The sequence below is a fragment of the Pagrus major genome, chromosome 20 (assembly GCF_040436345.1).
Source record: "Pagrus major chromosome 20, Pma_NU_1.0".
NCBI lineage: Eukaryota > Metazoa > Chordata > Actinopteri > Spariformes > Sparidae > Pagrus > Pagrus major.
Window position 1 is genome coordinate 12,169,050 of NC_133234.1, and position 24,870 is coordinate 12,193,919.

Genomic DNA, 24,870 nt, shown 5'->3' on the forward strand with positions numbered 1-24,870 from the left:
ATAATGTTTCACAGTCTACAGTTTTTCTACACCCAAGCAGCACTCCATGCATTTTTTTTTTATTAATGTTTCACAGTCCTTTGCCTTGACCCCGTGGTTCTGCACCATTTAATGCAGCCGAGCCAGAGTGTCATTGAAATATCGTATGGATTCAATTTTCTAGCATCCAGATATATGAGAAGATTGGATTGGGGGATTAGTTATTGATCAGTAGTAGAGTGTATTATAATACCTACATCTGTAATTTGGTGGCTGAATCTTGTCTCATAATTTGTTTCTATCTTGATTTTAGCCCAATTTGGACAAATTCCCTTGTGAATAGATTTATAATTGAAAACAGATTTTTATGGATGCATTGCTTTGACCTCGTGTGTGAAGTCATCTGTTTATGTCTTGCTGGAAATCTTTCTTTAAAGTCTCAAATAAAATAAAAAATCCCACCATTTTAATCTTTATTGTCTGCTGGTCTTTCTTGCCAAGGTCATGTCATGTTTATCATGGATGAAGTATTTTACAAAGATAAATACAGTAAGTATACACGGCAGAAATGAGACAGAAAACTATTAACATGAACATCAACAACACACATTACAAATAGTGTACTTCAGTGTGAATATATTTCATTTGAACAGCATCTGCTTCGAGTAAAATCCTAAAGTTCTGATTCGCTGCCAAATACTTCAGTTTTAAGATGAAGTAATTACATCATAATGACACTTATGTAGCATGATGGAGAGTCGAGTCGCTGTCACGTTTGCTCTCGTGTGAATTTAATTAATTATTCAGTGACGACACCACCAGAAGAACTCAATCCTTCATCTGACACTCTTCATGTTTAATGCCTGCTGCTCACAATGTGCTGCTCTCCAGTTTCAGATCAACCTTCATTTTCTGTTTCTCCATGACAGCCTCCAACTCTGTGGCTCTGCGGGCATCCTGGTGAAAGAAGAACCAAATTAGGTCCATGTGGTGTTGATGTGGCCTACAAGACTGGCTACAGACCTCTTCTTTGATGAAACAGCTTCTTAGCAAAGACCTTATTCAAAGTTTCTGAAAGTAAATTCTGTCTTTGGTGATCAGTAAATTATGCCAAGGATTCTTTTCTCATGAAAGATTTATATGAAAGTCATGTCAATAGTTCATTTTCCAATTTAGAATAACATATCTAAAAACCATAATTGATGCACTCTTCTCCCAAGAAGCCTGGATGCATTTTACTGTGAGTTCATGACTCTGAAATCAACTGCCAAAAGAGGTTTGATATGATTAACATGAAAAAACACTCAGCAACACCAATTAAGCTTAAAATTTGCAAGCTTATTTATTATTCACCATTTTGTCTGTCTGTGCTTGCTGAGAAAAGTTGTTCTACACTTTTCCTGATTCTTCCCCACACTCAAATATTGACTGATATTTGTTTTGTGCTTACTCAATACCTTTGTCACTGATAAGCCGATAAAACTGGGAAATAAGGTCAGGCTATAAAGTGGCTGTAATTTTCCTTTAAATTACCTCCAGCAGTGCTTTCTGCACTGTGAGCTGGCTGTACACTCTGGCGCCCTCATCTGGAATCACAGCTCGTAGCTCCTCCTTGTTGAGGGAAAAGAGCTGGGCACCTGTCAGCACTCCCAAACATGTCACCGTCCTGAGGGACAAAACATACAAAAAGACCTCAGAGTCAGAATCTAGACAATCAAAACTCGTTGAGCTTCTCAACGAGTTTTGAGCGTTTTCTAAGCGTCCCATAACAATATTATCTATCCAAGCATAACCAGGAAATGTACACTGATAAAGGAAACCTTTTTCCTTTTAAGCTATCAGTGTTAAAGGAAGGACCTTTTAAAAAATGCATGACATTGTACGGGCAGCACTCCCGGTGTGTAAACAGGTCTGAAGTCAGCAGTTGTTTCGTCACTCACGGTTCACTGAAGCCCTTCCCTCGGAGCCACTCGGCCACCTCGTCTGGAGGAGAGTGGTAGTCCAGAGGAACAGAGGTCTCCGAGGAGCGAGGGATGACCAGAGGTTTGTTCAGATTGGCCTTTCCGTTTGTCAGCCTGTGGAGCAGCTCGTCATTCACCAACATGACTGAAAAGATTCACAGTGACAGAAAGAATTTTAACATTTAAGCCTTTACATGACCAAATGGTAACTTAGCTACATGACTGAGAGGGAAAAACTAAAGACAAGCATTTCATTCCCACAGCAGAAGTCAGTGGTGGAAAGTAACTAAATACATTTACTGAAGTTTAGTTACTCTACTTTATTATTTCTATTTTCTGTTTTCTATATACATATATATGAGTAACATTTTTAATGCAAGACTTTTACCTGTAAACACTGTACACTATATTCATGTGAATTTTACTTACATAATACATAATTAAGTACTAGTTTATGTGTAGTTTTTTTTTTTTAGTACTATTTTTTTTTTGTTAATCTTTTTATTTTTGCTTATGTCACTTTCTTAATAGGCCGGCTGTGGTGACATTACACATTGACAGACCTTTAAGTCTTAAGAACATTTTCTTTGGAACATCTAGCGGCTTTTGCCAACTTTTATCATTTATTTGGAGAGATTTGGTTATTTTCTATGTTAAATAAACTAATTTAAGCTCAGTTTTCTCATTCTTTAACTGTTTTGGACAGATCCCTTCAGTAACATGAACAAAAAACAAATGATCTTTTTCATTTTTAAGAAAATACCACTTAATTAGGGAATTCAGGCATCATCTCCACTCCTGTCCATCCAATATTTGTCTTCTCTGACTCACACATACACAATGACTGTTCCAGAAACAGTCTTGGACTTTAAAGCTCCATATATTCAACCCATCTTATAACAGCATTTATAGGACACACCCATACACCTTACACAAACATATTGTTCAGTACCTTTATTATCTGTGTCATCTCGAGATGGTATATGTTGGTTGTATGCTGGTAAGCTGTGCGGGCGCTGCTGGGAGGGGGAGGGGTAGGGAGAGTGGGCCTGGTGTGGAGCAGGAGGGCTGGGCGGGATTGTGGAGAAAGTCTTGGCGAGGGGCGGCGGAGCTGGAGCCTGGTGGAGCGGAGAGAAGACAACACTGGAATTAACTCAGGTACTCCTGCAGGTGAGATAATACTTTTGTGCTTGTAAGAGTTGTGCGTGTGTGTGTGCCTGTGTGTGTGTGTTTTTGTGTCTTACACTGGGGGGTCTGTTGGTGACGGGGCTGTCTATGTGAGTCACAGGTTCCAGGATGTTGAAGGGTACAAACCCGATCTGGTTGAAGCGATTACGGACCTTCCACCAGCGCTTGGATGATTCGATCACCTGTCAGACGTAGGAGACATCATTATGCAAATGATACATGACGTACACTTTTATACACGCTTCACCGTGGGTTCCTGAATGCACCATGAGAGCTGTGTGATTTTCATTACCTCGAGTGTCTCCCCCTGCTGCACTGAAAGCTCAGTGCTGTTCCTGGCTATGAAGTCGTATGAGCAGCTGTAGAGTCTCTCAGACTCTGGTGGGAGTGAGCTGCTATCTCTGAAGGAAAAAGGAGACAGACACTGTTATTCACACAGTCAGGGGTAAATTGTTGGGGCTAAGTGGTTTGCTTGTTAAAGGTGACCTACGTTTCATCACTGATGTGGGAGGGAGGTCCGACTGGCTGAGGTGGTTGTTGCTGCAATGCGAGAAAAGATAGACATTCATGACTTTACAGCTCACACAGCTATCAACAAAATGGGTAAGGTGTCATCATACAGAGGGGATGTGGGTGGTTACCAAAATAAAAGACTCAAAGTTTGAGTTTTGAGAATTTCCTCTTTTATGAGGAAGCTTTCAAAAGAAAATTAGGCAACTAACAGAGTAAAGATGAGTAAAGAAATCCTCCTTTTCTGATGCTTGAATTGCAAGTCATTTCATCTGCAAAACACCTCTCCAACTTGAAAAAGACACCCTAACCATGGAGCCCTGAAGATTGACGGATCATCTGACACACAAAGGAGTGAGTGTCTAGCCCAAATCACATGCAGGTATTCCATACCTCCTGTTTTACACGGAGGTCCTCATGTTTGTGCTCTGACTCAACTGGATCCTCCCAAACCTGCCCGTCCGCCCTCAATGCTTCCGGCTTCCAACCATCCAAGAACACTGGGGTGTATGGCGCTACGGGCCCTCTGAGCTGAGAGCTGAGAAAGCACAAAGAGTCACTTACATTAGTCCTCATTGAACTTGGGCTCAACTTTACAGTGTGACCACAACTATGATGACTTTCAAACAGGGTTCCATCTAGTTCTGGGAAGTTAATACCAAAGCTGACAGTTTGGTTTAAAAGCTGCCAGTAGCCACTATTCTGTGGTGTTACTAAATATTTTCACACTGGACCATTTTCATGCCTGAGAAATCTCTCTAAAATACAGGACATGGTGAATGTGGCCACACTATTTATATTGTTGGCTGGGTGGAAAGATTTATTTCACTAAAATTCCCCATTAAAACTTTATGGTTTGGAGCAGATCTTTAAAAAACAATTAATCAAATAAAATTTCACTGTAAGTTTTATGTTCTCATGCAGCTTCAGAGATGTGAAGAATCACATATGAGATTAGCAGTTAGTTCCTCATTTGTTCCACATAACTACTCAAAATGACTCAAAAGTCTCTTTTTGTAAAGTGTTACCAGTAGCCATGCATTTAAATCCGTACTTAATTAAAAGTCTTACCTTTATAATATAATATCATAATTGAATTTTTGATTATTTTTTGAATTATTAGTAAAGTAATTTGTAACTAAAGTCGTCAAATATTTGTAGTATATTTGCCTCTGAAATGAGTAGAAATAGAAAGTAGCAGAATAATGTAGGACAAGAACCTAAATAATGTACTTAAGTACAGTACTTGTACAGTAAATGTACTTAGATACTTTCCACCACTGTCAGAAAAAATGAGTCCAGTAAGATAAGAAGACAAAAACACCTTAATTACACCATGAGTGTATATACAAGTATAAAGATCAGGAGAAGCCAGGCAAAATAAAGTAACACTTGATTATTATTCTTGACAAATGTATCTCGTGTTTCTTTGAAAAATACCGCCATTACACTGTCTGATCCAGTGTTGTCGGTACTGACCGTGGGAGTGTCCAGTTGGGACCCAGAGACGTCCACAGCTGCCTCTCCTCCTCACTCAGATTGTCTTGTAGCAGGGTGATGGCAGAGTTGGTCATGGCAGGGCTGGACACTGAGGCTCCCATAGCTGGTCCCCCAGTTGTCTTCACCATCTGTACACACATACAGATACCGTAAGACAAAACCAGTGCACTCAGTCTGCAACAACTGGCATGATACTGAAGGTCTAACAATCACTGGTGTGTTAGAAAGTTGAGGAGATTCCTGCTGATAGCAGTTTGTGCACATTAGGAATTCAGCTAAACACATTTTTTTCTTCTGTTAGCGCACTGACGATCAAAGTGCAGACACCCACACACAAAAAGTGACGCACAAAGACCCAGAGATATGAGGTCGTGTGATTCCATTCAGGCGTGTCAATATGCACAAATCAAACACACCCATTCCACCCTTTGATTCTGTTAGTGAGGACTGATTCATGTCTGAATAGAGGAGGCCAGGCATCAAACATCAACCTGACACACCTGAAATTCCATGTCTGATGCTTTACATTTTATTTGAAATTAATCAAATGCTGTTTATTTTTGAATTCTTTCATTTTCTGTAATAGTTTAGAGTGAAGACTACATTATTGTAGTAGATAAATGTTTTTAGAACTAATATTTTATCATATTTTATAAATCTGAATGCATATGATTTTAAATAAAGTAACATAAGAATCATTTTTTATAGCTTCGTAATTCAAAGCAGCAGTCAGGGGACAACAAGTCAAACCCAAATCCAAACCAAACGTCTTCTAGACCGAGAAGAACCCATGCCCGCATACAAACACTGACATTCGAACCAGATCATACAAATGCTGCATTTATCAAATGTTTGGAGTTTCAATCAGGCTGATACACAGGGAACTACCTTGTGTAAATACTGACTTACTCAACTACACTGACGATTCCATTATTTTGACATGACACACACTCAGCTCAGCTCAGGGACAAACATCACTCGCTATAATCCTAGGTTTAAACCATTACCTTTAGGTAACTCATTGAAATAACAACTGATGTGACATCGTTAACACAAGGACACTAGATTTATTTTAAGATGTTCGTCATGTCCGACTCGTGCTTTTTATCTGTGCTGCTATAAAAGACGAGGCTGTGTGTTTACAGCAATAGCAACAACAGGCGTTGCCTCCACAAGCCATGCTGACGGAAACGTAGATGTTATAACGCTCGCTCACTCACCATATCCAAAGGTTTGAATACGTGGTGAACAAGCTCCTCTGATGAAGGGTTGGAGATGGATGATTTCAGACGGGCCTGTAAAGAAACAAATAGGGGAACTAACTATGGAGCACAGTAAAATAACTATAACAAATAAAATGTGATCTGACTGAATACACACCAGCAGGCTGAAGCAATATTTGAATTTCTGGAAAATATCGATGAACTCCTCCTCTGGTGGCGGGCGGGCTTTTGCAGTGAGTATATCCTCTGAAATAGTGGCATGGAAAGGAAACAAGTCACCAACAGTCTTATCAGGACCTAGATATAGCTGCATTGATTAGTTGATTAGTTGATTGGTCAATTTAAATTAAATTAATTGGCTACTAGTTTGATAAACGATTAATCATTTCATTTTTCAAAAAAACATGTCGAACAATTGCTGGTTCCTGCTTCTTTGATGTAAGGATTTGCTGCTTTTCGTTGTCACTAACATCTGGGTCAATCAATTTATCATCCCACATAAATAAGGAAGAAGCTAAATCCAGTCATGAAGAATACAAATAGCTAAACTAGTCCCGCTTAAAAGCCAAGCTAGCTTAGCAGAGTAGCAGTAACTGTTGGACCAGTTTTTAACTCTTTAAGCTACTTTTTAATCACTGATTTAAACATATGAAGGTGTAAATTAATGTTTTTTTTCCCGAAGGTTTATAAAATTACGTTCTTGTGGTAAAATAGTAGGACCACAATACAAAAATACATAAAGTGAGGTTACAGTTTCCCCAGTCAGCTTAAAAAAATTTTTCTCAACATTAGCCTTTCTGCAGTTACAAGGGCAGTATAGACTGGATGATTAATCAATTAATTGTGACAAAAGAAATCATTGTTGCAGGCCTACAGCTGTGTTTTGTTAACTTGAAGACATACTCTTCAACAGCCTCTCTTCTTACCTTCAGCACTTTGCTTTTTACTTTTCTTCTTCTTCTTCTTCCTCTGGTTCAGCACCGTTGCGGCCTCTGCTGTCTGCTGCAGCTTGCCCATGAAGTTCTCGATGTCGTCGAAACAGTGATTGAGGATCCCCTGAGGGAGAGAGAACCCAGTTACCCAGCAGTCATGCTGCTCGTAATATGAATTGCGGCCAGAGATGACCGAACAGGAACTCAAAAATAGGTGACGAGGTGACATACCACTTCTCTCTCCGCTCGCAGGAAGGAGATGTCAGGCCCGCCGTTCAAGCCGTTCGCTGTTGCAGACAAGACGAGAGGATTCAGGTAATCCATTTTCACTCATGGTCCTGGTCTTTGCTGCATTTCCTGCTCCCTTTACCCTTGAAACCCACCCCTCTTACACACACAAAGCAATCTCTGTGCTCCTACATACCTCTTACTTCTCTCTTTCCCCTCTTCTAACTTTCCCATCATGTGAATTAAGTCTTTTTTCTTACCTCTGAGTCCTGGGTAAGGTGGAGGGTTGGCTGGTGGCGGGTTTGGAGCATGTTGGATCGGGGGGCTCGGGATTTCATAGGGGTCAATCATCTCTCCCCCACTCTGAGGGAGCCTGAAGGAACAAGAAGAGACATTCAAACCCTGGTACACTCACAACATTTGTTCTCAGGGTCATGTTCTTCCTGTTGATGTTGGCAGCATTAACACCCTTAAAGAAGTCAAACATGCATTCATAAACAAGACATTTTATTACAGACATCCTCATTCTAGCGTTGGAGGACATCTTTGATCCAGCGAGACAAGACAGTCCTCTATCAACAGACTTAATTTGATGCCTCTGAAATTCAATCCTGCAGCCCTTATTCCACTGTGAAAGTATAGTAAACAGTCTGACTGTGCTTTCTCATGACTACACCCTGGATTTCACATAACAATAGACTTAAATTGAAATTCTCAGCAAGCAACAAGACAGTTTTTAAAAGCAAAATACAAAGATGTGAATCACTGTCGGTGAAAACTTTTGTATCTTCTCCAACTCTTGCGGTCCCTGAAGCTAAATGCAAATAGTTCTGACTAAAACCATTGTTTAATTGAAGCATTATCTTTCCCTTTTCCTGTCTGTCTGTCTGTCTGTCTTACCACATATGTCTGTCCTTCACACGTCCTTTAAATAGAAGTGTATCTTAAAATCAGGTAATCCTGTCAGGGGCCCGATCTTGAGCCTGCACACTGCCGCCGCCGTCGTCCCTCCTCTGCTCTCTCTCTGCCTTTCTGTCACAATGGCTGTGTTATCTCTGTCACACCTTCCTAAGTTATGTGGAAACCGGTAAAACGAGTCTTTCTCTCCCTCTCTCAGCTGTTTACACTGTCCTCTCTGTCTCTCTCCCTCCCTCCCTCCCTCTCAGGCAGGTGGATGACGGCTGCTTTGATTCAGTGGAAAAATTATACATAATGGCAATAAAAGAGGAGAAAGGCAAACTGTATTATCTGTGTCTGTCTTTTTGTTTAGCTTATTGTCTGCTATTATAAGGCCGTCCTCCTCTGATACAATATGAGCACAAACACACACAATAGAAACACAGTTTCCTCCATTATGACCTGGAAATTGAGCACTTAAAAGCTAGAATTTCAGGAAGAACTAACATCAAATAGATACTTCAGTTTTAATGAGCATCATTTTACTTATTTTTAACAGATTGTATTTTGGAGTTTGTGACCATGACTTTCACTGTACCTCAAGACTTCGGGGAGCTCCTTATTCTTTCTTTTAGAGGTATCAGACACTGCATGTGAGATGTCCTCACAGATTTCCTCAGCCTGAAAGAATAGGAATATGGAAGTGGCATCACTTGTAAAACTGGAACCAGTCTGATGATTTGTCAATGGGATGTTCATTCTATTGTTATTACTCACCTTCACAGTCTCGCAGTTAAAGAAGTGGATGTCTGGCTTCTTTTGCTCTGAACTTTGGCAGACCAGCAGGAGGAGGGATGGGAAGTGTTTTTCTGTGTTCACGGCATCGCAGCGGTAGATGGATTTGAAAGAGTATCTCTCCAGCTCGTCCTGAATAGATAGATGAATATAAGGTCATTATGGATGGCATAAATCACATCTTTGTTTACTTCCGTTCACATCCTACAATCTCTGTTGACATGTATCTGTTCTCACCTGGCTCTTTATGTCTCTGAGATGAATAGCTTCTTCTCCGACATCCAGGTACATCTGTTGGCTCCACAGCTTCTTGTTCTGTGCCAGGAAGGAGAGACGTGCCTGGGCCTCCTCCACACCCTGCACATCCCCGTCCTGGAGTGAGAACGTCAGCAGGTGCTGAGAAACAAGGAGAGAGAGAAGTGAAAACAGTGAGGAAGTGAGGAAAAATGCATCTTAAAATAAATTTGAGGAAAAGAGTTGAGAAGACTTACATTTACGAGAAATCGTGAGATGTTTGTCATTCTTTGGCCACCTTGTCAGCTGCTCTGGAGTGAGAAAAAGTTTAAGTTAGAACAGCTTTCTATGAATACACAGCTGGGGAGAGGAGATCAGAAAACATTTTAGGTGGAGCTATAAAGGAACTTGATCCACTCATATGTAGACACTTGCTGCTCAAGTCTTTCTTTAAACTAAGACGTCGTAGCAAGCGCCTGCTAAAGAAACACCATCAATCAAATTTACTTTTCCCCTGTTTGAGTTGACGTCAGCCTCTGCTTCAGTAACCTGGGATTATGTGCGTGAGCAGGTCGCCCAACCAGTCTGACGACCATACAGTGTGTCTCACCATTCAACTCCTCAGCGCCCTTCAATACTGGGATCACTGGTATCAACGGGGCGAACGTGTCAATTACACTTCGTTAAGACTGGTTTCATTCAAAATGACTTGTTACCATCTTACTTGTTCATACAGTCAGTGCCAAATTGGTGTTGTACTCATATGTGGTATAGCATTTCAAAATAAAAGTGTAAGACAGAGCAATTGTCGTGGCAATTTGTGCACAATATTCTGAAATGAAAAAGTGAAAGTATATTTTAAGATATTCAGCATACTGAGAATTAATGTCCTACAAAACTGTAATGAAAAGTAGACCTCAGCCACCTATTGATAACTATTACATAACACCCAGTATCAGCCATGCAGTATTCTTATAACGTACTCCATGTACTCTTCATAGGTCATATTTATATTACAACGCAACTTGGGAGGAAAAAAGGTCATGTTTTAGTCATAATTTTGCAAAATACAAAAAAATGTGTTACAATAGGGACATGCACCATGATTCAGTTAAGTGTACAGATGTTTTGGACGTCAGTAAATCCACATTAGACTTTTGAAATTCAATAATGGACAAAAAGCATTAATTAACAGTAGCTACATATTTCTTGAAATAGCTATAAACATAACTAGCAGCATACAAAAATATATATAAAAAAATATATCTGACATGTCTTTGAGTTCTGATTCATGGTCATGTCCAAATTCCTTCAAGTATTTTAAGTAGTCTTAAATGTTACGAGTTCTGACTACTACAGACTCTGATTAGTAAAAAATGGATGTTAATTCAACTTACCGGGATTGATAGGCTTCTGATACTTTATTCCGGATGTTAACAGCTGTCTATGTGTGTCTCCACTGACAGTTAAACCTGTCCTGTGTCTCAGCAGAGCTGCAGGTATCTCCCTCCTCACTTTTCTCTCTCTTCTATTGAAACCTTTTACAGAGCAGAGGTGTGTCACCTTGCACAGCCCTGCCCTCTACCACTCCACCTTAGAGATAAAAATATTTACTCAGTCTCTCACCTGTTGGGACACATTGGGGAAAAATGTCAAGGCTGAGGTCATGTCTTTTGTGTTCTCTCTCTTGGAATTTGTGATTGATTTTTAGCAACCCGGAGAGAGTTTAAACCTTACATTTAATGAATAAAGGCTGATCCTAATATTTTCTTTTAGACTTTTTAACAAATAGAATAATAAAGATGAACCATTTACTTTCCAGAATATTATTCCAGCAGTGTGGAGAAGGGTTTTGATCAGCGTTTTTAAGCCTTAATGTCAAGAAATAAAATAAAAAACAACAGAAAACACTTTTCTAACCAGTTTCAGCAAGTGCTGACAGGGGCAATCTCTGGCATCCATACATGGAGGTGAAAAAATGGGAAAGTGGGGTGTCACATTTCACAACAGTCCTAAACAGGAGGTAGACAAGGCCCCATTTTATCCTCCAATAGAGGAGATAGGCGGAGTCAGGTGAAGCTGGACAAGCGGGGGTTTCCATTCCTCACTTGACTTTGAGTTTGAGGACGTTTGGGATCATTTTCCAGGGATCTCTGCTTTTTGTGTCACAAGGTATTTATACGTTATTATAGATGCATGACATTATTTCCAAGCGCGTAGGAGCATACTGTTGTGTTTGATTAAGTCGTGGCAGGAGACTTGTGTGTTTTGACTCCAACACAAGCATACGTGGCATACAGCGTGTGTCAATGTGTGTGTGTGTGTGTGTGTGTATGTGTGTGTGTGTGTGGGTGTGTGTGTGTGTGTGCGCGCGCGCGCGGTGAGGTCCAGAGAAATGTCAGTGTGCCAGGTCAGTGCGACCGGATAAATGGACAGTGAATCCTGTTGGACTAAAGAAAAGGACATTTTTGCATAAACTGAACATTAATACTGTTGTAGCCACTAAACGACACTTTGTTCTAGTCTGCCAGAAAACGGTGATGACAGGAGGAGACTGTTGCATCAGCCGATGATTTTTCCTTTTTTTTCCCCATAAACTAACATGATCTAAAACAGAGTTGTTATCTGATAAGAAACTGTCTCAGGTGAGGTGGAGAAGGTGCACACATGCCACGTGTTAACGTTTGACACTAGAAACGTGGAATCAAAGGAGATCAAGTGATTTCAACTTTATTCCTTCAACTTTGGTAAACTTATTATTTTGACAGCTCCTGTTCTGACATACATATGCCTAATTATGGGCTCGTGGTGTATCTACTTCCGCTTTTGAACTGCGTGTTTAACCTGGCATGTCGCACGTGTTGGAAAATAAAATCCTAAGAGGATCAGTGTTAGGGTTATGCGGCGTTCAAGGCCCCCGGTGTGTGTGTATGAGAGCCATCGGGACTCAGTCATGCAGACCATTTAAATTGAGCTACAAGTTGCAAATGTCGAGTTTGACCGCAAAATGTCAACTTCCCCGGCAACCCTTTCATTAAAACAAAACAAAACAAAAAATACAGCAGTGCTGGAAAACAACTAACTACATATATTTGAGTACTGTACAGAAGTACTTTGAGGTATATTTCAGAGAAAGATATTGTATTTTTAACTGCACCATATTTAATTGAGAGCTAAAATCAGGCTATCAGTTCTTTATTGTCAAATATAATAGTGTATCAAGTAGATTAAATTAGCACACCGGTAATAAGCCAGTTATAAGAAATGCATTGTAAAAAAATAAATATTGTCAAACGCCTCTTTTCTATGACTGTAATGAATATTATACTCTTATTTTTCTTGATAATAGGCTACTACAAGTATATTTTGCTGATAATACTGGCAGGATGGAGTCTTTTTTACACCGTGTGGTATCACTACTTTATTTTTTACTTATAGGCCCACAGAAATGACCTGAAACCTCTTCCACCACTGCATTACAATGAGCCATTAGATTCACTGCCAGCTTTCAAAATAAAGTTAATTGGAGCTTCAAATGTTGGCTGCAAATGATCATTATTATTTAATCTGGGCAAAACAATAATCTAATATTCAACAATTTTGATCATTGGTTATTTTCAACAATCAGTCATTTAAATGTAAAGTGATGATGATGATGTGACGAAAATCGAGATTCGTGCTCGGGCCCTAACTATTAGTCGCCACATGTTGCACTCCTCTGGTGTGCTCTGTATTTGTGTACTAGTGCCCGTGCTAACAGGGTGGCCAGATTTCGTACAGTCCCTGAAGTCACCATTGTGTAGTAGGTGGGGTGGGGTTCATTGTGTTGCATCACGCGGAAGAAACGAGCCCACAGATTCACCAACCACGAGAAAGCGCGGTCTGTGGCGGAACTAGCACGCCGATCGCCTGCATCGGATTTATATTACATGTCTGTAGAGTTAAATATCGCCATCGGAGTGTCTCGTGTGTTTGGTGTCATCTGAGGAGCAGAAACAGCAGAATAAGTTAGCTCGCGCTGTTTGACATCACAGAGGGTCCCAGCCGCGGCTGCACGTGCTCGTTTCCGCTGAACGGACCGAAGAACAAAAATATTCGCTCCAAATTCTTCATTTCCTGCCTCCCTCGGTGTTTCTTCTACCTCTTCGTTGATGACACTAGCCGGTGAACAGGTCAGTTTGTCTTTTTTTATCGGTCGTGCCTTTGTTTACAGTCCAGACAAAGACAGACGGTCGGGTTAATCCAGCCTTGGCCATGCTGGAGCTCACACTGCCTTGTGTAGTAGGAGTGCAGAAGACTTTATCAGTTAAAAACGATGATATGAACATGTGTTAGGCTCCAAGGGCTGTAAGTAATGTAAATATATATGTTTATTGGACCCATTTGGTCTCAGTAGGGTTTATTTTACACCTGTGTTATAAGAGGGATATCATTAGTGCAATGATTAACCACCTGGTGTGATACCTGGGCAGCTTACTGTCAGATGCTCCAGTGTCCATCTGCCAAGCTAAAGCTAACCTGCAACAAGTCCTACCCTCGTTCATGAAACGGTATTGGAAAGACTCCAAAATGGCCATATAGTTGAACGAACACCTCTTCAAAACAATTAAAAGCAGAATTTGAAGACACACATGAAGGTAGGATATATTGCAGAACTACATAGTAGTATGTAATATATTGGCAGCTGAATGTGGAATGAAAACAAAAGTGTGGGAACTGGGAACTTCCCTGAGAAAAATCTGTCTGAAGTTTGTTTCATGCATTCTGGTGACTTCTGAAGAATTAACATACCAACATAAGGCCACTGCAACAGCATTTCTATGTTAAATACTTTTACTTTTAACTCTACAGAATATTCAGAATAATTTGCCCCTCTGGCATGAACTTGCATGAATCTGGCGTAAACAGATATTCATCAGTTTTCATCCATTTTATGCTGCTGACCCTTAGAGAGTCCATGCATGCCACTGCCTGTGTTTATCAGCCTCTTGCTAGTGACTGACGTCAGTGCAACCTCAGTGATCCGCAGGAAAAAAATGATGTGGAAGATTTTACAAAATCTATGTCCCTTTCTTTAAAATTTTTCAATAAGAACCGCAAATTCGTCTTCCCAGGGTGTCTGAAATTTGCTTATTTCTTCCGATTCTCCATTTCCCCGTCTCTTTCTCACTCATTGAGCTGGACGAGGCGCAACAGAACAGTGAGTCTACATGCTGTGCAGTGTCAAGACAGGTTGTGATAACTAAAAGAGGGGACAGGTGCAATAATTTGTCATAAATTGGGAGAAATACAGGAGAATTGTGACCTTGGGAGGAATCCAGGAGAGGGCAATAAAACACGGGAGTCTCATGGATAAATCGGGAGGGTTAGCAAGTATGCACACCACCAAAGCAAATACAATACTATAATTTCTGGCTGGAGTTAGAGCAGGAGGTCTATTTGTGGTACACAACAAATAAAGGCCACAAATGACTCTGGAGCTTCCCCAAAACAACTGTTTAGTGGCAGAAAAGTCCTCATAAATCTGTACAAAAATCATAGCTGGGTTGACCATCGTGGATAATCAGCCACAGTCTTTAGTCCTACTTCACCAGTGCAGTGGTAAAGTACTGCTTAACATTTTGACCAGTTTTTTTCTTTTGTCCCCTACTGTCTTAGATGGAGAAGCAGCCTTTGCCAACTGATGATGACACGACAGGAACTGCAGAGTCCAGGATTGACGGCTACGTTGGTGAGGAGAACCAGCAGGGCTCGTCTGAGCCTGCCGCTCGAGCAGGATGGAACAGTAAAATAGAGTATTTTTTGGCTCAGGTGGGATTCAGTGTCGGGCTCGGCAACGTCTGGCGATTTCCATATTTGTGCCATCAAAATGGAGGAGGTGAGTACCGATGATTATTATTGTTATTGTTATTATCATCTGTGTTAGATGGCTGCTACAAGTTTGGGTCCTGTGGGACCAAACACAAATATTGTGTGTGCAGGATAGACAGTATTGACTCAAATGAGAGTGGGTAGTCAGTGTCATCCTCACAGGACGTGCATGTGGTGAAAAAGAGACCACATTAATATTATAACTATGCATATAAATGCATTAACTACCAAATGTATGCCTCTGAATCTGAGCTGTACGCTATGAACTAACACTGAAACTAAACTGAACACTGCTGCTCTAAAGTTCCCACATCTGGTGTTTGTCTGTTGCCAGGAGAAACATAAACTCCAAGGGAAAATACAGACACAGTCCATAACAATTTAATCAATTTTGGGTTCAGACTGGCACAAGTTGAAGGTGTTTAAACCATAATGTAATAATGCTTTTTGTAAGTTTATGGAACAGTTGAGGTGCTGTGTTTGCAATTTTCTTGATAAAAAAACAAATCTGCTAGGGAGGATAGGAAGCATAGATATAATATATTTTCAAAAGAACATTTTGTCCTGCAATCAGAACGGTTCTCGTCCTACAGAGTATCAAAGCTCCTTTACTAACTGAGTGCTGGTCACCTTTTATCCTCAGGAGCGTTTCTCTTCCTGTACGTGCTGCTCATGCTGGTTGTGGGCATTCCCTTGTTCTTCCTGGAGCTTGCAGCCGGTCAGGCCATCAGACAGGGCAGCATCGGAGTCTGGAAGTACATCTCCCCCAGGCTTGCAGGGATTGGCTACTCCAGCTGTGTGGTAAGAAACTGATTGTTAAATGATTGACCCACCTTCTAATAGTATTAGATCGTTCAGTATATGATGTTAGGTGCATTTCAGGTGCCATTATAATTCTGCTTCAATCAGTAATTTTTTTGTTTTCCATTTGCCCGTCTAGAAAACCACATTCTTAGTGCTGTATGTGTATTATCCAATTGAATCTATCCTTTAATACATTATGTAATTTTTTTACTAACTTGATAATCCTGTTGTCCTCAGGTGTGCTTCTTTGTGGCTCTGTACTACAATGTGATCCTTGCATGGAGTCTTTTCTATCTTGGGAACTCATTCCAGTACCCTTTACCTTGGCAGCAGTGTCCTAAAGAGGGGAATGTAACAGGTAAACACGCAGCATTAAGGTTCAAAACTGACAAGACATGAGCAATTATTTAATTGTTAATGTATGAGTTGTAGTTAATCATCATTTTTTTCCTCTTTACACCAGTAAAAGAATGTGAAAAGAGCTCCGCCACATCGTATTTCTGGTACCGCAAAGCTTTGGATATCACAGACTCGATTGATGAGACAGGTTCTTTCAACCCTTACATCGTCTGCTGTCTGCTGGCGGCCTGGACCATTGTGTGCCTGGGAATGTTCAAGGGTATCAAGACCTCTGTCAAGGTAACTGTGATCTGTTGTGGCTTTCAGTGTTGATTTTACTGTCAGTGAAGCTGTGGCTTTAAAAGAATTTGGTATTTTTTGCTTATTTTTAACAACTGTCAGATAATCAGGAGCTATAAACTGCAACTACTGGACTGAAGCATTTTTAAATAGATTTTTAATAGATGAGTTATTACTTCAAACATTGGATTTAAATTAATGGCATAAATATGTTATATACATTATGATATTCATGTAGGGCGGTTCATACATGCAGATGTGTATGCATTTTTAAAGGGAAAGGTTGGTTTGATATGAAAAATAAGTATGTTCCATGGTGTTAAGTTCATTTCATCACATAACAGTGTTTACTTTTGGACCAGCTGAGCAGAAGACCGAGCATTAAATGAAAAAAACGTAAAAGGAAGCCCCGTTTTACTGAAAAACGTAATCACAAAAATGCATTGCATGTTTCATTGTTTGGACATTCTGGGTCCTCAGTTCTCAGTCCAAATCCCAGTCATGTGTTGGGCTTAGATTTCAGTGTTTGCTGTGCGTGTGGAGTTTCTGGAATGTCTGGCTTAGGTGTTGACCCAGTTCAAATGGCACAATCCACATTACACAACTTCCCCCAGTACTTTTAAGAAGTAAACATACTTTTTTTTAAAAAACTACAGTGTTGTTTTGTTTTTCCTATCACACAAGTTCTACAAACATACCATGTGGAAAATATTCTTTTCTGTGTTTTATGTTCAAGCTAACATCTTAGTTGAAGTTTTATCCCACTAAGGCTGACATCAGGTGTTTCACGCAATTACTGCCTTAAGCACTTGGCATCTCAATTACAGGGGCCATATGTTCAGTGTTTAAGAAGCAGCAGATTAGATGAAACGTCAGTTATTATCTCTGTGGGGAAAATTGGTTGTTATAGCTACAAAATTAGTAGGATTCAGAAGGGAACAAACTAAAAGACAGTGTACTTAAGCATAAGGAATGTAACAAAGCAATTTAAGGATAAGAGACCGTGGGGATGCAGCTTACTAACAAGAAAAATGGAAATTTGTAGTGCATTTATTCCTGTAAATATTTGGCAAAAAAGAGAGGGAGCCAGCTCAAGAGAGGTTCTCCCAGCGTACCTGTGCATACAGATAGAAACAAATAACTGGCTTTCACTGCTAGCTTGTTAATTAAATAATTTTTTCTCATTTCGTAGGTGATGTACTTCTCCTCCATCTTCCCCTATGTGGTGCTGTTCTGCTTCCTTGTCCGAGGACTCCTGCTGGATGGGGCCTTAGAGGGAATCAGCTACATGTTCTACCCCAAGGTATCTGCACTTAATATGTCTGCAGTGTAGAGAAGGGCTGCAGATATGAATATTTCTCTGACGCCCTTGTTGTTCCCTCTACACATTTGTAGCTGGAAATCTGGGCAGACGTGCAGGTGTGGCGGCAGGCAGCAACACAGGTCTTCTTTGCCTTAGGCCTTGGCTTTGGGTCCATTATTGCCTACTCCTCCTACAACCCCAAGAACAACAACTGTCACCGTGATGCCTTCACTGTGTCGTCCATAAACTTCCTCACATCTGTGCTGGCTACTCTTGTGGTGTTTTCTGTGCTCGGCTTCCGGGCCAAACAAAAGGTCACAGAGTGTGTTGTCAGGTATGTTTTAAGTAGAGGGCAAAGACTGAGTTATGCATCAAAACACTCATAAATCATGACTTTAAATTTAAGTCTCTGTTGTGTAAATATGTCTTTGTCCCCCACATTGGCATAGACTATGGGATGTTTGTCTTGACAAATATATAACGTTTTGTTGTTTTTTTTAACTTGTTGCATTAACTGCATGTTTTCACTTACATTTTCTGTTGTCTTTTTTTCTTTTCTTAGTAATTTGAAGACATTATCAGACCAGCTTCACAGTGGGAATCTGGACACGAGCCTGAATCCAAGCTTCGACTATTCTAATCCCAGTGCTGTGGCAGTAGAGGACTACACTGCCTGGTTTAAACAGTATGGAAATATGGTGCCTGGCAATTTAACAGAGTGTGACCTGGAAAAGGAGATGCAGAAGGTAAAGACTGTTAATTTGCTTAAATGGAATTGTTTTAATTTGATGTGCTGTACATAAAAACTAAAGCTGGCACTCCTGTTTGCGTTCAGGGTGTGGAAGGCACAGGTCTAGCTTTTATTGCCTTCACAGAGGCCATGTCACTCCTGCCCGGCAGCCCCTTCTGGTCAGCGCTCTTCTTTCTCATGCTGCTCAACTTAGGACTCAGCACCATGTTTGGCACCATGGAGGGCATCCTCGCTCCACTCACTGACCGCTTCAAAACTCTGGCCAACAACAAGACCAAACTCACAAGTAAACACCCATTTTGTCTCTGTGCAAGCCTCATAGTCTCATTACTGACATGACTCAAGATAGTTTGTTATCTAGATTTGTGACAAGATGGTGTGTGTACCAACGCAGTAAAATTTTGATTCTGCAATTAACTCATTATACACACCTTACTTCACTACCCTGGTACTACACTATTACATTTACCTGCTGCAGTTATTCCGGATAAACCACAAATGTTTTTCTCTCCTCAGTGCTTGATTGTATCTGCTCTCTATAAGTTGTGTGTTATCCTAACATGTTTGTTCTATGTTGTTGCAGTTTTCAGCTGCGTCATTGGCTTTCTACTTGGTCTGCTCTTCACCCAGCGCTGTGGGAACTACTTTGTTACGATGTTTGATGATTACTCTGCCACTCTGCCCCTCATCATTGTGGTGGTGTTTGAGACCTTCAGTGTGTCTTGGCTATATGGAGCTGACAGGTGAGGTCTTTTTTTTCTTCTTCCATATTTTCATCTTAAATCCGATGTAAATGTCAACAGATCAGTTTTGCTCTCAGTCTTATCAGTGTTTGTCACAAACATATGTCATTTCTGAAAGTTGACCACTCTGTGTTTCTGAAGATTCCTTGATGACATTGAGGTAATGCTGGGCTGGCGTCCCAGTGTGATTTACAAGTACCTGTGGAAATACATCTGCCTGCTTGCTATGCTGGGGCTGCTGGCAGCAACCATCATTCGTATGTTCATCAAACACCCAACATATATGGCATGGAACCATGAGACGGTATGTGGAACAATATTAAACAGAAATAATACTCCTTTAACATGTTTTAATCATGAAAACAAAAACATCTCTTTAAAATGGCCTTGGGCATTGACATGTTTTTGTCTGCGGGGTTTGTTAAGTATAGTAAAATCTGAAAGCAACGATTTGAACCACAAGAGCTGCCAAAGACATGTTGCATCTTGAGTAAGGCAAACAGCTCTTTTGCACCATTTAAAACAACAACTACCACAACACCTACTCCACACCTACTTCCCTGCTTGAAAGAAATAATTGCTGAGGAATATCTCTCACTTCACACTGAATATGTACTGCAGAACAGTCAATCGTTCTAGTTGTTTAAGTTCTTGAATGATTGACTTCTTTTTTAATTTTTTCAGGCTTCTGAGGAGTACCTGGAGTACCCTGGCTGGGCTCTGGCTGTTTTGGCCCTGCTGATCATATTTGCCATGACGCCCGTCCCTGTAGCTCTGATCCACGCTGTTCTGCGGGACAGAATGAAGCAAACCTCCAGAGATACAGAGATTGGTCAGTACAGCATTGTTAACAGTGAGGACAAGTGTGAAACTCCGATGACTGACATGTCAGAGCTGGACCAAATGAGTGGAACTGCTGCTTCCTCTTACTAAAAATGGGACATGTTACACAGTCAGGAATGACTGGCAGTAAGCAGTCAAATTTACAGTTCAATTCAATTATGTCACAGCTTTTAGTGCAGCTGTGGCACAGGGAGCAAAATGTGTGATAAAAGATACATTATTTTAATATTTAAAAACATTTTCCACTTTTTTATTTTAACATAAATTAAGTCCAAACATATCCACGGGGTAGTCCTTTTATTGTGATATGGAATAAATGAAGATATGTAACAAATAACTTATTTCTGTGTGGTAACTATGAGGTAGAATTTTCAACCACTGTTGATTGTTACAGAGTCATTTTCCATATGAGCAAAAACAATGTTTCACAGTTTTTGGTATAAGCCATAGACATCACATCATGTTCCTACCTTTTTTTTTTTTGTTTGTTTTGTCCAAAAAGTTCCCCTGTCCATTTTTTGGAAAATGTCCTGTGTTTATATCAGTCTTTTTACACTTTTAGAGATGCACCTCTTCATGTCTATAATCCATAAATGCCACTTTGACAATGAATGTCGCAAAAATTGTCAGTTTACTATTGTTTCTTCTGTATGAGTTGAGTTACAATAGACTGAGCCTGAAACCGGAATGTCAGTGTGAGACTGTTACACCAGGAACGAGTTAATTCAGCTATGCTTAAACTAGGTACAGTGTTAACGTTATCCCTACACAGAAGCCATCTATGTTTACAGCTCAACAAACACCTGAGTCTCTGTGGTTCTTCAGTTTGATATTACACTGTATGTTTGCAGGTGAATTGTGTAGCTACACAATTTATTTTATAGGTATATAACCTTTTCTGTGCAAACCAACCTGAAACCGAACAGCTGATAGAACTGTATTTGAGAATACAGCTTTTGGTTTTGTCTTGAGGTGATTTTCACTTCACTGTTCTTTTTATTGTTAGAAGATATCAAGTTTCCATCAACTATGTTGATTTCAGTGATGTCTGACATTAGCTACGAAAGGGGGGGGGAAAAATCATCCTTCCTGCAGTATTGTGGAGCTCACAGGCACATGGACTGTTGACAGCCTGCTGTCTGATTTTACTGAACTGGTTTGTAAAGTGACAACATGGTACAAATATTAAGGTTAAATCCTATTTTAATGTAAATATGTATATAGCGCAAGCAAAAAGGAAAAAAAAAACTCAAGAACACATGTAATTGAAAATTTGCAAGACAGTTTTTTTGTTTTTTTTATGTTTTTTTAAGCTTTGGTTTAAGAAGAAATAAGCTGCATGTTTGTTTTAACAGACAATGAACACAAAGTACTTCACTTGAGATTTTATGTGGCTGTAAATTTAAGGTGTCTATTTTGTAAATTCTTTTTTAGACTTAATTGTTTGGTCACTATTGTCTTTTTGTCGTAGCCTTTTTATGAAATTGAAAGTGTAGTTTTTTACATTTTCAGTGGGTTACTATCAAGGATGAATCAACCTTAAAAGCTGTAAAATGTATGTACCAAAACTAAGTGCCTTCAGATGTAAAGAGGCTGATTGAACAAAATGTTAAAAGCATTTCAACATACTATGTATTGTTTTAAGACTTTTCTTTTGGCAGATCCACTTTTTAATAGTGTATGTAGTCTGTGTGTATATAATGATTTTTTTTTAAGAAAATGTAATATAATGTCATCACAATGTAATATATTTTAGCTATTTTTTTCCAACAACACATCAGCATTTGAAATGCAGCTCAAGCTTGCAGTTTAAACTTGCTCAGACTTTATTTCTTCGGTATTCTCTTTTCTATATTTACATTTTCCAAAAGTTTTTTTGAGGACGTTTGTCTATTGTCTTTCAAAAAGGGCTCTAAATCTGAATTCAAAATGTTATTTTGAAATTTTAAATTAGTTGTACAAAGGAAATACTTGATTAAAACTCAGTGCACAAATGACTCATTTTCCTCCATCCTTCCTTTTGGTATAAATTTGTTAAATACAGTATGTTGTTTTATTGTATCCTGTCATGCATTATGTTAACATTTCAAGGTATGTACAGTGGAGCTGGCTGGTGCTTATAGTTCCTGTTCAGTGTTGTGAGAACTTGAAAGTTGACCAAAAACTGAGTATTTAGCAATGAAGTATTCCTGTCAAGACGCAGCAGATATGATCAGTGGGACACTGATTGAATGTCATACAGCTGCTCCCTCAGATAGTGATGTTTTCTTTTTATAATCTACCTTGGAAAACACAATACACAGTTTTCTAGTTTTTCCTGCAGGGTGTCTCCACTGAAGCATTTGGTGGTTTTGTAAATGATTTGAAAGCCTGGAGACTTTCAGTTTCTACAGAGTGAAGAGTACTTCTCATGTTTTCTACCTAAACACGCTTGCTGTGTGCTGGCGCCCACCTACACTTTATCTTCCTGGGAAAAGTTGAAGCATATTGAGACTTCTGCCAGGGTAAACATCTGAACAGCTGTATATAAAGACAACATGAAGATATGCTTTTCATTCTGACCTGTGATTGGGCAGGATGAAACTGAATCTGCCTGATTGGGAAATGTTTTGAAGTCTTCACAGCTTTGACTGATTGTAGGTAGATTTCAGTTTGTATTTGTCGAAAAGGTGCAGGTGGCCTGAAACAAGATGCGTGTAGCTATCAAGACCTAGAGTATTGTAGCTTTCAAAACAGTTTCGGCACATGTCTTTGTTTTTCTTTCTTATCAATCAGTCCTTCAGCAGCTTTAGTGTCCTTGCCCAAAGAACACACTGCCCTTACTGAAAAGTGTTTCAAAGCCACCAACTCTGAGACTGATAGGGTGAATAACTATACTGTATACAGTGTAGATCTCTAGTTTATTCATTAACATAAAAAATAAAGGGTAAAGTAAAATATAATACATTTTTTATGCATCTAAAAAAGAAAACAATTTTTGTTCATAATAATCCTGCAGTTTCAGGAAAACTTGTACAAGAGTGAATTAATAAATTTACAGTTCTTCCCAGTTGTTTAAACATGTTTCCTGAATCTCTTGCTCAGTTCTTCAAACAGCTCAAACAGCTAACCATTTTGTACTCTACATATCTCTTGTGAAATGAGACACTGAACTCAAAAGCAGGTTCTTGCTCCTCAAAACTGATTCTTTACAGCAAAATGATACACTCAGCTATCATATGATTGTTGATGAAGGTTCTCAGTCATCCAGGTCATGGTAATTCGAAGTGCTATATTGTAGGCAACTGGACTTGTTTCAGTTTCGTCACGACGTTTCACCTCTCATCTAAGAGGCCTCTTCAGTTCAGTTCAGTTCAGGTCATATGATTATGTCTTAAATTTAGAACACAGCCATCTAAATACTGTTTACATACTGTATATAGGCTCCATGAGGCCATGTTATATATTCAAATGTATAAAATTGTATATAAATTGTTTCCTTTTTCACCTTTTTTAAATGTTATTGGATTTAATGGTACATACAGCATTAAACTTGTCATAATTGCTGTACAATACTGTGAATATATAATATAAATATTGCATTGACACAATCATTGTATGGGGATAGAATACAATACACGAGTCTTTCCTATGAGCTCAAATTGGGCTCTTTGTAGCACACGGTAGAGGTCAGTGTTTTGCCAATTTAGTTAGAGACAGTGAGAAGTAAGTGAAACTAATTGGTAACAAGGGTGTGACAATCTGAAGACCAGTTTCTTTCTTCAAGGTGAACAAATGAGATTTGTATTTAGAGTTTTGCAATCTTGATTTAATATTTCTATTTGAGTGACAACTGTAATTGTGCTTGGAGTTTGGCAGTCTGGAGTTTTGGTTTTGATAGACGAGCTTGAAAGTTTTCAGAATTGTTTGCATAGTTCCAGTTTTTGTGTGTATGCAACAGAGAAAAAAATCTATAAGGAAAGATCTGAGGCACTCAAGAGGGTAATGATTAAAACGCCTTTATTAGTACATGGCTAGTCTAACAAAAACATGCCAACGCGTTTCAGCCTAAAAGGCCTTCGTCAGGGCAAAGGCCCTTGCCCTGACGAAGGCCTTTTGTAAGAAAAAGATTGGTTGACAATGTGAAATTATGATAAAATATATTACAAAAACGTTACATGCCAGTTAACTGAGTTTATTGCTTAAATCCCCACTTTTATATAATATATGCAAATATAAACCATAAAGTAAAGTGCAAAGAATGTCAGCTTTCAATTACAGTAGAAAAGCAACAGTGAAGTAAAAAAAAATAATTTTGCTTGCAGGTTTAGTAGTTAACATGGCAAAGAGGCAAAAAAGAAAAGTAATTTAACTTTTTGAATTACTATACAAATATGAATGTAGTTGAACTACCAGCAAGCTGCTGCAAAATATAGTTAAACTACTAGTTACCAAATGTGGCAATAAAATAAATAATGACATTTCTCTCC

The 24,870-nt window shown here is 39.4% G+C and overlaps 2 protein-coding genes across 3 annotated transcripts; one reads left to right on the forward strand and one right to left on the reverse strand.

Moving 5' to 3' along the window:
- Positions 1–486: 486 nt before the first annotated feature.
- Positions 487–9,734, reverse strand: LOC141015834 (epidermal growth factor receptor kinase substrate 8-like protein 1). Its single transcript, XM_073490046.1, has 18 exons — positions 9,705–9,734; positions 9,451–9,609; positions 9,196–9,345; positions 9,017–9,099; positions 7,782–7,894; positions 7,525–7,580; positions 7,288–7,417; positions 6,519–6,607; positions 6,359–6,433; positions 5,118–5,266; positions 4,032–4,176; positions 3,619–3,668; positions 3,421–3,529; positions 3,185–3,310; positions 2,893–3,058; positions 1,920–2,085; positions 1,513–1,645; positions 487–936 (listed from the first exon to the last, which is right to left on the reverse strand). Exons 1-18 carry the CDS (start codon positions 9,732–9,734, stop codon positions 850–852), a joined length of 2,016 nt encoding a protein of 671 aa, XP_073346147.1. The 3' UTR covers positions 487–849.
- Positions 9,735–11,553: 1,819 nt separating this feature from the next.
- On the forward strand, positions 11,554–22,398 carry LOC141015893 (sodium-dependent neutral amino acid transporter B(0)AT2-like). 2 transcript variants are annotated; one of them, XM_073490115.1, is made up of 12 exons: positions 11,554–11,619; positions 15,106–15,325; positions 15,962–16,119; positions 16,360–16,480; positions 16,586–16,761; positions 17,954–18,064; positions 18,157–18,398; positions 18,627–18,810; positions 18,900–19,101; positions 19,399–19,558; positions 19,700–19,862; positions 20,243–21,628. In XM_073490115.1, exons 2-12 carry the CDS (start codon positions 15,106–15,108, stop codon positions 20,489–20,491), a joined length of 1,986 nt encoding a protein of 661 aa, XP_073346216.1. In that variant the 5' UTR covers positions 11,554–11,619; the 3' UTR covers positions 20,492–21,628. The 2 variants fall into 2 exon arrangements, with proteins under 2 accessions (XP_073346216.1, XP_073346215.1); XM_073490114.1 differs by lacking the exon at positions 11,554–11,619 and adding an exon at positions 13,281–13,619 and having other exon boundaries at positions 20,243–22,398.
- The last annotated feature ends 2,472 nt before the right edge of the window (positions 22,399–24,870 follow it).

Bases quoted from the DNA above. Each gene is read 5' to 3' on its own strand.
- LOC141015893 (XM_073490114.1), top strand. From the start codon at position 13,599: ATGACACTAGCCGGTGAACAG. The intron at 13,620-15,105 runs GTCAGTTTGTCT...CTACTGTCTTAG, and splicing joins TGACACTAGCCGGTGAACAG to ATGGAGAAGCAGCCTTTGCC. The intron at 19,102-19,398 runs GTAAACACCCAT...ATGTTGTTGCAG, and splicing joins CAACAAGACCAAACTCACAA to TTTTCAGCTGCGTCATTGGC.
- LOC141015834 (XM_073490046.1), bottom strand. From the start codon at position 9,734: ATGACAAACATCTCACGATTTCTCGTAAAT. The intron at 7,895-9,016 runs GTACAGTGAAAG...TTGTTCCTTCAG, and splicing joins GAGCTCCCCGAAGTCTTGAG to GCTCCCTCAGAGTGGGGGAG. The intron at 6,608-7,287 runs GTAAGAAGAGAG...CCACTATTTCAG, and splicing joins TAAAAAGCAAAGTGCTGAAG to AGGATATACTCACTGCAAAA.